The 12669-nt window shown below is 32.4% G+C and overlaps 1 protein-coding gene across 7 annotated transcripts; it reads right to left on the reverse strand.

Moving 5' to 3' along the window:
* Window positions 1-116: 116 nt before the first annotated feature.
* Window positions 117-12012, reverse strand: LOC139105895 (transmembrane protein 164). Of its 7 annotated transcripts, none has more exons than XR_011546256.1 (7): window positions 5730-5874; window positions 4848-5192; window positions 4623-4739; window positions 4471-4549; window positions 4287-4387; window positions 3843-4181; window positions 117-3431 (listed from the first exon to the last, which is right to left on the reverse strand). XR_011546256.1 is itself a non-coding variant. In XM_070662223.1 (6 exons), exons 2-6 carry the CDS (start codon window positions 5163-5165, stop codon window positions 3897-3899), a joined length of 900 nt encoding a protein of 299 aa, XP_070518324.1. In that variant the 5' UTR covers window positions 5166-5192; window positions 11838-12012; the 3' UTR covers window positions 3468-3896. The 7 variants fall into 7 exon arrangements, 5 of the variants coding, with proteins under 5 accessions (XP_070518324.1, XP_070518322.1, XP_070518323.1 ...); XR_011546255.1 differs by lacking the exon at window positions 117-3431 and adding an exon at window positions 3475-3646; XM_070662223.1 differs by lacking the exons at window positions 117-3431; window positions 5730-5874 and adding an exon at window positions 11838-12012 and having other exon boundaries at window positions 3468-4181.
* Window positions 12013-12669: the final 657 nt, after the last annotated feature.

The following is a 12669-nucleotide window of genomic DNA, read 5'->3' on the forward strand; positions in this document are numbered from 1 at the left end:
CTGTTCGTTAAATTTATACCAGCCTTTACTCATACGTCTCATAAGTATTTTACTGTATTTCGATAATTTAATGAATCGTTGTGGATACATGATTTATTACATAAATAAAAATCATGACCAGAACCAAATAAATCCTTTATTTCTTTTACCTAAAATCTTACAATTTATTTCACAATTTTTATCCGACTGTTAGTGATGGTGTAGCTGTGTTACATATGTGTTTTTATTTTCTTATATATTTGAATATTAACTCGTGAATTAAAGAGATAATTATGGCAACATTAAATTAAAAGCTTGTTTTTAGAAATTATTTTGTGCTAATCCTAAATGTTAAGAACATTCTTTCTCTTTATGTAGTAATACTGTCGAAGTGAAAAATTTGGTTTTGAATGCATAGTTTACAAATTTTCGAAGTGAATACGTTATTTAATCTTATCTTGTAAATAGGCGCAGTTATATTTTGTGACAATAATATTGTACAGTGATCATGAAATAGGTACAGCAGGACTAATATTCTCCCTGTGTACATTTGCAATCTATAAAAATGCCACCAATATTGATGGTAATGTATATCACTATCTTTCCTTGTTTTCTAATTACAATTTGATTGAAAAAACTATCGGTAAACCATTAAACATTGCAGTATGGAATGTATTGAATCACATTTGTTTGAAATTAAACGTTCTATTAAAATAAAACTGTTTTTTAATTATGCAGTACTCTGTGTAGCACACAAAAAAGATTTTTGTTTTACTCAAATATAATTAATTCTCAATAGAACCTATAGCGCATTGCAAATGTCTGCTGGAGCGTCATTTTGCATATCCAGTTTTATCAATGTTATTTACAAGTTATTTATTCTACAATAAGAATAAGAAGTAACGTACTTTTGCGTACGGAATATGTATAAAGGCAACGCGCGCGTAGTACATCACGTACAAAATCGTGAACAATTAACTGGCAACGCATTTTGCACAAACCAGACATTCGCATAATACTATTACGCAAATGGGGCTGAAACTGACGAAAAATTTGTTCTTGATTATTTGCGATAGTACAATTTAACTTATATTAACAATAACAAATGTACTTATTATGAAATATGTCGATTTAAAAATAAATACATAAAATAAATGCTGGAATAGAAAGATTGTTATTAATCAATTGATACAATTATTAAATTTTTATTCAGAAAAATTGCATATGAAAGAAAGCCAGGCATATGTATTACCAGAATATTTACGTAGCAGTACTTAATTCACAAGTATTATCACATTGTCACAAATAAGTGAATAAAATACAACAATCTTTCTAAACTATCCCTGGGATTTATTTCTATGTGACTACTCTTCACACAATACAAATTATGCAAACAACAAAACTGCATACTTATTTATATTATATTAGGAAAATATAGTTTGATTCTTAAAATAATATTGCAACTCCCATGTAAAATTTGTTCGAAACTTATTCAAGTAAAAGGCAAAGTAAAATTAACAAAGACAAATTTGCATGTATCGTTAACCACTAAATAAATTTCCTGAAAAGGAGATATTAACAGAATTACATTTTTTACATACAATACAATACAAAATTACATTAATTCAAATACTTAGTTCTTCATAGTTCCTACTTTCTCTTTAAAATAATCTTTTACGCACGTAATTAGGCCATTTTAATGAAAAATACTGTAGAAATGTTTTTATAGTACCATGCTACAAAGACAATTTCACTTCTGATTAGTTTAACTTGCGACATATTATTATACATGTCTAATGCAAGAATCGGAACATTCTCGTGCAAAAATTATGTTAATCTTATTTTTAATTTAAGATTTAGTATGTTATTCGTGGGGTATATTTTTTATATAATATGCCACGAAAAATATCTACATAAACTTTTGTAGTTAAATTACAAGATCACAAGAATTAGACTTTTCTATATTATTCTAAGTTAATTCTATAAAGTGTCACTAAAATTATTATCAACATTATTAGATATAGGTAACATGAATTCCGCACTATCAAGCTGTTCTTATCGAAAAATAAGTATCTTTAATGGCAGCCTAACGAAATTATGAAATTTTATAAGTTTTCTTTAATTCTGTACAAGTAACAACATAGGTCTTTCTACGTTATCCATTTATGGCAACGTTTACATAACTACCATACAAAAATCGTTTCTATATGAAAAATGTAATATTTGAAAGGACGTAAAATGGACGTTAACTTTCATTTATGTAATAGTATATCTTCATGAATTTTAATTTCTGTTCTGGACGAAAGTAATTAATTTATAACTCGTTTTATATTTATAATTTGTTTATCACATGATATAATGTGCTATATTTATATACCGCAAGAAGCACATTTCAAATTCTAAAAATTTCTTTGATATTCTATGCTAATAAAGATACATTTTTTTGCATGCAAGCATTTATAGAATATAAGATTAACTAATATAGGAACTGTCATATAAAAATATTTATATTCCACTCGACTAGTTTTGTAGAATCATGGATTTGTTAAGATAAGAGCATTGTATATGTCATAAAATGTTTTGTCATCTCTTTATCATCTTCAAATTATTAATGATAAAAAAGATGATTCTTATGATTAAACGCTTGCATTACGTTATACATTTTCGCAAATTATAGAAGTTTATGAGGTTTCACAATTTTTGTTCTTTTTTTTAATTGAGTAGTATTAATCATAAGCATTTCGTTAATAACATTTATTTTACATTGCAATAATAATTTCTCAAAATTTGTGTATGTATTTATAGAAATAAAAACAAGATTATATTTTTTTTTTTTTTAATTAAATGCTTAATAAAATTATTAGATTATTAGAAAATTATTACTCGTAAATTCCTTTTTATTAGTATCACTTATTTACGTAGGAAAATTGTTCTTCAAATATAGAATATTAAAAAATAATGTGATTAAGTTAAACTTTATTAACCTAAATATTTATTTGTTGCATTATTATGACACTTAGCCTATTTTAATGCATTTCAAATTTGCTCTAAAAAAAAAATTTATTGCAAAACATCATAAACTTTCAAGGCCTATCATGTACGATGTAAAATATTGCAGTTTCGTTATTTGAATATTATTTCTATTGTATGAGTAAAAACGAATAAAAACGCACAGTGATGCGATTTGTTTACAATGCGTTTTTATCTAACAAAAGATACAATTATATTTTTAATGAACTATCGTGGTTATTAAACGTCAGCTTAAGCCTCACACTATCCTTGAGATTCTTAATCTATGCACAGCGCTAGGCATGATAAGCATTTGGACAGAAATTTATATTTTAAATTGACTATTTTTATCGTTTAATAGCATGAACTAACGAATTAAAACTAATATGATCACAATGGTTGTACTAAGAGTAAGTTATCTGTATAGTATCTTGAGAATGTATCTGTGAGAATTTAATTTTCAAAAAATATAAATTTTATTAACATTTTTTAAATTAAAATTTTTAATGAATTTATGTTAATTAATATTTATATTAACCATAATGTAATTAAATTCACTGAATCTATAGAAGTTAGTTAGTTTCCCTATTTCCCTTTATGTTTCCCTATAAATCACATTTGATAGATGGTATAATAAATATAAATATAAATTGTTAATCTGTAAAAAAAAAAATAAAAAAAAAATGATAAAAAGAAATAAAAAAAAAAAACCCATATATTTCCACATACCTATAATCTACGACAGAACTAATACCTGCACAATTGTTAGTGCAAATGTACATTATGTAAAAAATGTACATATAAATGTTATTCTCAGATAATCTTAGATGTTACAATGGTAAATATATACTCACTTAATCAAGATGAGGTGTTTAAATACGTTTCTTACGACATTTTTCTCTCCTGAATTAATCAAAATGTGTATGACCATTTCCTGAGGTGTTAGACTCTTCATGTAACTTTTCATTTTGTTCATATGTACAATTTTTTGTTGGAAGTGTACATTCCAACGTTGACTTAACCCTAGTCGGTGGAAATTTGGTTAAGAAAAAGTTGGATCCATAACAAAATAACTTGCAGAGAGTAGGACATAATATCATCTGATGAGTCACTGCCCATATTCGATAGTTTTGACCTTCAAATGGGTCCAAGACAGCTGCACATAACATATGACTAAGATTTACCTGTACAGGCTGAAAAAAAAAATCGTTAAATAATTTTGAATTAAAATTATTATTGAATTAAAGATTGAATTAATCTTTAACATTCAAGAAACAAAGTACAAAATATATACAAACCAAGGCAACACTTTGAAGAATCCAAAAGTGATATCCTGCGTTAAGGCCATAACTAAGAATTGACCAACTCATATCAGATAAAGGCTCAATATTATATACACCTAAAAAAAAAATATAGCAAAGTGTTATTACTTAGTAAATTTTTAATGTACTATGCTGTCTTTATTCAAATGCAAATAAATACCTCCAATTCTCAACAAATAATACGGTATTACTAGCATCAAACCATGCTGAATATAATACATTGCTTTGTCTGCAAATATCTTAAAAACAATTTTTATTACTAAAAATTTCATATTGCTTGATGTATAATCACATGTTACAACAATGACTTACAACCCGAGATTCTGTCTCTGGAAATAGATAAGCCAATACTGGTCCATTCAATAGATTCAAATGTATCCTAAAGATACCAGTGACTGTTGGACTAGGATCAGCAGCCAGCAAATATAACTGTTTCATAACAGAAAAAACATAACTATAATTAAAAACAACTTTATGTCTAAAAGAAGAAAATAGCTTTAATGATTAACAATTGGAAAAATAATGTGTCAAGATTACCTGTAATGCTGTTGTAATGTGACAGGGATTTAACAAATATATAACAGTTTTGCTGGTAAATTTAAAGCCAATCTCCATTCCTAAGACTAGTGACATCATAATTAGCAAGATTCTTCTGCCAACACGATCATGACCGACATAGGCTAATTTTTTTGGCAAAGTTATTCGCTTCAGACCCCATATAATACAAGATATGATAAATATAGATATAAATAAAGTTTCTATTATTCGTCTCTTTAGTGTTAGGTAATTTGCGCATTCTGGACCAACATTGCGTGGTATAGAGCTATTCACGCCACTGTATGCCCACTCAAACATTGCCTTAAATTAACTTTTCTGCAGAACCTAAAAAATAAAAAAATAACTGTTTTGTAGTACAAGTTCCTAACTGCAGGTTACAAGATTCAACTTTTCAATATAATAAGAAAAACATGTAAATAATATCAAACTAGTAACTATTATTTCTATTACCGTCTCAAATAACATATAAAAATAAGAAAAAAATTATGTATTAATAATCACTTTGGTGGTTCGTTTGTTTCTTTCAATAAAAAGATTTAACGCCGTCTACTTTGCCTTTCAAATTATTTAACACATTACTACTCTATACCTTGTATCTTCATCTACTCTGTTAAACAAAGATTTCAAAATCTTTTTTTTTTTTAATCGCGACAATGTGTGAAATGAAAGTTGCCTGATTGAACGTAGAATTTTATTGTTACTAAGCAATCGTGTTCACGGCTCGTACAGGGTCACGCGTCATCTCTCTGCGTTGCGGTTTAAATCCAGCAAGGTTAGAGTTAGCGAAAACCAAGAAACATACGACGCTTTATTGATCTCAAACCTGAATTGTGAATTATTCGACACGAACAATGACAGTACCTAAAATAAAAGATGTGGTTTACTGCAGCGCGATCCGTGCTTGAATAATATAATGACCACACTAAAAATCAAAACAATTTACAACACTAAAATGTCAATAGACTTCGAGTTCGAAACCCCCTCCCCACCCCCCTCTAGAGATTTGGGCATCGATTGGCTGATAGCGAACATACGACATACGACATACGACTGGAACGAAACTCTAAAGTTATCGATATTCAGCCTTTAGATGGCGGCACTTTTATCGAATTTTACGCGTGCTTGATTATCGCCATAAATGGTTTCAGTAGCGCGCGATACAAAACGCGAAAACGCGATTCCTTCGCAATTAATCGTCAATTTTACCCATTAAGTTTGCGCAAGAAGTTTAAATTTTTGTCGAGAATGTCGATTAAGATAACAAGTTGCTGGAATTGGCCTTTAACTTTCGTAGTCGCTGTTACTTCATAATCAAAATCAACCGAATATAATATGAATCGGATGTCATAAGTATAAGAAAATAATTATAAAATTATTTTCTTATACTTATAACATCTTTAACTTTAACATAATTAAAGCAATTGGTATATTTTCCATTAAACGTAATGCATACAGACTTTAATTGTTGTAAAAATATATTATACATTACCAACCTATTGCGTTCAATTAAAAGTTTAATTAAGACTAGAACAAACCATGCGCGCGCTATTTTTTAATATAATTTTATTTTTACCTTCCAAAAGAAAACCAATCCAAAAGATGTTTTATTAAATTAAAAAAATTGAAAAAAAAAAAAAACCCTGGTTTGTTCTAGTTTCCTATCTTAAAAAGTTGGTGCGTTACGCATGAATTAAGTTGTAAGAAAAGGAAAAAAAAAAAAATAATAAAATTAAATTTAATTTAAAAAAAGTGAAATTTGAATACCCTAAAACAGTATAATTATAAAGGCTGGTTAGCCGAGTGCTTATGATACCCACCTCGTGTGCGGAGGAGCGCGGGGACAAATCTCGACATTTTTATAAAAATAATAATAATAATAATAATTTGGGTGACGTTACTAATGTCTCTATGCCTAACTCAGAGTTTTCTTCCGATAACTGAGTTAAGCAAGTTTTCTTAGAGGCTTTACGAGCTTCAAAAAGAAAAAAAAACTATTTTGCACGCTTTAAAAATAATTAATAATTTTATGCAACGTTCAGTATATGATGAACGGTTACCACTTATTTAAGGACTGAGTTAGTTAGGTAAAATTAAACTGTACTTACAACTAGGATGTTTAAACGTGTAAGAGAAAAAAAAAAACTTGCTGTTACTTTTTTAATGATTACTAGATAAAAAGTAATAGCAAATTTTTTTTTTTCTTTTTCTTCTTTCACGTTTAAACATCCTAGTTGTAAGTACAGTTTAATTTTACCTAACTAACTCAGTCCTTAAATAAGTGGTAACCGTTCATCATATACTGAACGTTGCATAAAATTATTAATTAATTTTAAAGCGTGCAAAATAGTTTTTTTTTCTTTTTGAAGCTCGTAAAGCCTCTAAGAAAACTTGCTTAACTCAGTTATCGGAAGAAAACTCTGAGTTAGGCATAGAGACATTAGTAACGTCACCCAAATTATTATTATTATTATTATTATTATTTTTAAAAAAATGTCGAGATTTGAACCCGGTCCACCCCCGCGCTCCTCCGCACACGAGGTGGGTATCATAGACACTCGGCTAACTAGCCTTTATAATTATACTGTTTTAGGGTATTTAAATTTCACTTTTTTTAAATTAAATTTAATTTTATTATTTTTTTCCTTTTCTTACAAGTTAATTCATGCGTAACGCACCAACTTTTTAAGATAGGACATAAGCATAAGAAAATAATTATAAAATTATTTTCTTATACTTATGACATTCAATTTATATTCTCTCGAAATGATTAAAGCAATTGGTATATTTTCCATTAAACGTAATGCATACAGGCTTTAATTGTAAGAATATATTATACATTACCAACCCATTGCGTTCAATTAAAAATTTAATTAAGAATTTAATTCGTTATATCCTGTTGAACGCGAATGCAAATTAAAAAGAGCGATTCACCACCAATAATTTTGTTGTGTGTAAATTATCTCTTATTTATTCGATTCAGAAATGTCCATTTTGAAAGAAACTTTTACTTAATTTAAATTAAATATTGATTGTATATCCTCAAATCGTCGCTTCGCCCACCCTAAGTCGACGCTGTTCCACGACATATGTAAAAATAATTTTTTTCTTTTTTAAGACTCAAACCAATAGACGTATGTTTTATTAGGCGCGGCGTTAGGAATTCCGATCGTCGTCACGATATTACGTAGGTCTATTCTTTCTTAATATGAAAAAAAGCATGTAACGCTTTAATTGTTACCGCTTTTCCACGATGCCGATTGGCTCACTTTGCGCCGCGAGAGTAAATGCACACACACCCACCGTAATCGCGTATAATGAGGGTACAGTTGTAGCGCGATAGCGCAAAGGCGGAGCGCGGTATCAACGTAGCGGGATGCGCGTTGCGAACGAGCGAACGTGTCATGTGCGCGCACCGCAAAGTGAGCAGCTTGGCACTTGCAGTTGCAGGCTTTAGGCCTGAATAAGGGGAGGAGCCTCGTGCATTGCCTCACGCGCAATTATCCCCGTTCTCCTTCGCGGCTTCCATTCCTGTTCCGCGGGTTCTCTCCCCCGTATCCTGTCTATCGCATATATCGGGGCCTCTGGCCGCTACGCCATCTTGGTCGCGTGCATTCGTTCGTTTTCTCGGCTCTTTTTTCAAGCCTTTTCCGGCGAACCCGCACTTTCGCAGCCCGCACGGGGGTCGTCAGGGTCGCCGGCGATCCGCACCGAGCATCCCTCGAACGGAGAACATCGAAGAGGTGTTGCTCGACGATAACTCTTCGGGCCAGAATAGCTTCGATCTCCATAGTTACTACCGGCAAACCTTGCCCGATGATACCTGCGATCTCTTTATATTTGAAAACTATTTCTTCCGAGGACTATCGAATCTATTTCAAACCCGTAAATCTCTGCGAAATTTTATTCCCTCACCTGCAGTCGTGGGGCAGCAAACGTTACTTTATTCTTTTTTTCTTTTAAAAGATAATTTCTTTCGTGACGTCAAGTAGCGCATAAATTAGCAGAGTGCTTATTATATGTTGTAATTAGTTTGAATATTCCACGGCATCGATTGCATATTGATTTCTCAACACCCCGTCTGTTATTGTAATTGCGCTCTTTGTATGATTTTTTTTTTTTTTCTTATTTTCTGCTCTTTTGCAAATTTTTTTATTACACGTTTGTGAGGTGTAATCCATTAAAATTGTAAATATTGCATCGATGTCGTCCCGTAAATGCGTTATTTTAAATTATTGCAAAACTTTAACCAACAGCTCGAAGGTATCAACGCACAGGGAAACGAAATATTGTAATTTTACCCGTAATTGCCGGTATTTATTGCGTCCACGATGGATTATCGTCGTCGTTATCCAGTCAATGAGACGTTACAACATCGACATCGATAATCGTAGATGCGATTAACAGATTTACCGTTACGACACTGTCGTTTAAGGGGAATGCGAGCCGATAATAAAGCCTGACGGTTATACGGCGCGTAAAAGCGTGTTGTCCGACGGTGACGAACGAATGCCGATATTTCGTGCGCGGGATATGTCGTGCGGCCGATAAAATTTTTCAACGGTATCCCGGCGTACGTACACGTACGTGGGAATATGCAGTTGTTACGTTTTCCCCCCCCCGTTATCGATATTCGAAAGCGGTATTAAACGGGCTGACAGTTATCGATGCCGCGGATCGGCCTGCGGTGCATTATTAAGCATTGTTAACTTTATACACTTGTGACATATACGCCGCGGATATTATCACGATTTAAGCACGCGGACTGCGCCGCGGTCGACAGTCGCGCATGTGCGTTTAACGTTAAATTGCCGGGCGTATGGTACGTGCTCCCGGAAAACGCCGAGCTTCGCGTTGGAGCTCTGCGGTTTAGACACCAGTTATCTTGATTCGCGATATGAAAAAAAAAAAAAAAAAAAAAACAGAACCTTTTTTATGTATCGGCGGTGTGGCTAAATAATAAAAAAAAAAAAAAAAAGAAATACAGCGGCACGGAGTTTGCGAGATGTTAATCCGTTCTCGCGCGCAACCTTCCACCCCGTAAATTGCGGTCACCGCAATACACATACGCGAGCGTATGTTGAGTTTGTTCGGTAATCGGAGAAATATATAAAAAATGCCTTCACGTGGCGACGTTGGTCGTATATACGTTGGCTGATAACGTGAATTATTGGAAAATACGTGCCAGCTCGGATGCATGGTTTTTATCTGATTCGTATCGTTTTCTAAATAATATAGAAACAATTTCTAGCCGCATACAAAGTTCTGCATATAATAGGTAAATAATTCTTTTGCACAAATTCTGCAAGCTGTCTTGGAACTTCTTGGAAATTTAATCGTGACGAAAATATTCTACTATACTATACGTATAATAACGAATTAACTTTAATATGAAGAAAGTATATAGCCAGGAAATAAAAAATAGCTGTGTTTAGTACGTTTAGTACGTATGTTAAAGCGTTTTCTGTCAAATCATCTCTCGGCTTCAAATTTGTTCTTTCCGCGATCAACTTTACGCGCTTAGTATTATTACAAGTAATTGTCATTTCAGCATGGCGGACTATAATTGGCCATCTCTTGATGCCGGTTTACGAGATAAAGTAACGACATGCCGACAAATGCGGTAATAGGATAAATTACATTAACTTTGTATTGCGCGCGCGAACCTTCGTACCACCGCTTTTAAACACCTCATTATTTTTTTAGCACAGCTAGAAATTATTTGTATTTATCTGTGTTAAAAGATCGCGATATTTAAATCATATTAAAAATGTTTCAAAAGTTTGCAATTTTTCCATCGCTATCTGCGATTAGTGTAGCACACAAAAATTGCCAAGTATTGTAAATTTCACCATATCATTATTTCTATCTTAACGAATAAATGTAGACCTTTTTAAGATGGTCCTGCAGTTTTTAGCTGCAAAAGCGGAAATAAACGATTTTAACAAAGTCGTATCTTCATCAGAAGGTCGCTATAAAATTTTTCACACGATGCCTTTTTTCATGTACCGACACTTGATTTTAATTATCTCTTATAGTACGCGCGTAATTATAGTATGCCTTCGTAAATTACAGGATGTCGTGGAAACAATTCGCGCAAATATTCTTCGAATTTTTAATGAAAAACTAAAATTGAGAATTTATTTAATGCAAAAATATCAGATACTGAAATAAGTTTTATTTTTTACATTTACTTTGTTGCAGAGTAGGCAGCGTAAAGACATGCCCAATCGTTGCTTACTGACGGTCGCAGTAGTGAAATCGCGTTGAATAAAAAAACGGCGGACCTTCTAGACAATTATAGTCGTCTTATGAAATGTTTCATATACGAAAGATGCCTGACACACGGCGGCACACACGTGTGTACCTTTATACGACTATGCATTTCGAGGCGTCATGCTTACGTGATCAACATTTTCTTAATAACGCGCGCGCGTTACTTTATGTAATATAAATTTCGCGGTTATTTCAAGTGACTGTTAATACCGCTAGACACCGTATAATTATAAGAGTGTTTAGACATATATGAAACTGTAATAAAACTCAATTTCTCTTAGATTATATGTATATGCATGCTTATTTCCGCTGTGTCTAAATTTATACGTTTAATACGAATAAAGTGTTTACAAAATTAATACTCGAGATATAATAAAGGCAAAATTAATCTTTAAAAAATGGCAAAGCTTTTCGCAGTATTAATTATGTCTTTTAAAGCAACAGTCTATGATTAATCTGAAATCGTGACGTTAACGATATTATTAAATCGCGTAACATTGTCAGGGTTTTTTTTTATTTAATATTTTAGGTCATTTTGTGTCTCGCAATTAAAATGAAATTCATCTCGTAAACTTCCGCATTTGTGAAATAATTGGGGTCATTAGTGATTAATTTGGTAAACACTTTCAAAGGATTTCGTGCAAGCCATGTGATTGATGCATATTCAGTAGGAAGAAACTGACCGGTACATGATACCTGTTGATTTCTGACGTTAATTCCCGCTGCCAACTTGTCATCATACAGGTAGTTGAACTCCTTGACGACGGAGGCTGCCTGGTCACGCAGCTTACGTTTTATTGTATACGACAGTTCTGGATGGATCTCGCACCATGCGGTGTGAATTTACGCAATGCTCCCCTTATCATTTTCTGGATATATTGTAACAAAAAAATTAAAAACGCAAATTATTATTTATTTTATATCAAAATAAAGACTTTTTTATTTCAATATAAATATAATCTGCATTTAATTTTCCTTTTCTCTATCCTAACCATGTTTTACAAAAAAAAAAAAAAAAAAAAAAAAAAGAAGAAGAAGAAGAAGAAGAAGAAAAAAAGAAATACAGTTATTTCAGTAATGCAAGTTTTGTGTAATAGTTGTTTCTACTGCGGATATGTACGACTGTCGTTACACTCGATTATCCGGTATCCCGGCGAGAAGTAGAATGGCGAATGGCCAGGTAGGACAGGCGTTGCCTGTGAGACTTTCCTCGAATAAGTGGCTAACCTAATTATCGGTAGGTAATTTGGCGTTGGGCGATGATGGCGATCGCGTGTAGGTATATTTTCGCCCCGAAACAAAACCCAAAAAGGAAAGTAGATCCGAGTAATTTCAGAGTAATTGCTCGTCCATCGGGTCTAGAAGCAGCGATCCTTCGGCGATCTATCGACCATTCCTCCACGTCGGCAGAAAAATAAGCGTATTCCTTCTGGGTAGCGTGAGCCCCATCCCAGCTACCGACACATCCACGGACTGGAATAATTTTCGACGGCGGCGGCAGCGGCTGACGATCCTAAACGTCAAGACT

This window comes from Cardiocondyla obscurior, linkage group LG10 (genome assembly GCF_019399895.1).
Source record: "Cardiocondyla obscurior isolate alpha-2009 linkage group LG10, Cobs3.1, whole genome shotgun sequence".
Lineage (NCBI taxonomy): Eukaryota > Metazoa > Arthropoda > Insecta > Hymenoptera > Formicidae > Cardiocondyla > Cardiocondyla obscurior.

Bases quoted from the DNA above. Each gene is read 5' to 3' on its own strand.
- LOC139105895 (XM_070662223.1), bottom strand. From the start codon at position 5,165: ATGTTTGAGTGGGCATACAGTGGCGTGAATAGCTCTATACCACGCAAT. The intron at 4,740-4,847 runs GTAATCTTGACA...GTTATGAAACAG, and splicing joins ACATTACAACAGCATTACAG to TTATATTTGCTGGCTGCTGA. The intron at 4,388-4,470 runs GTATTTATTTGC...TTTTTTTTTTAG, and splicing joins TTATTTGTTGAGAATTGGAG to GTGTATATAATATTGAGCCT.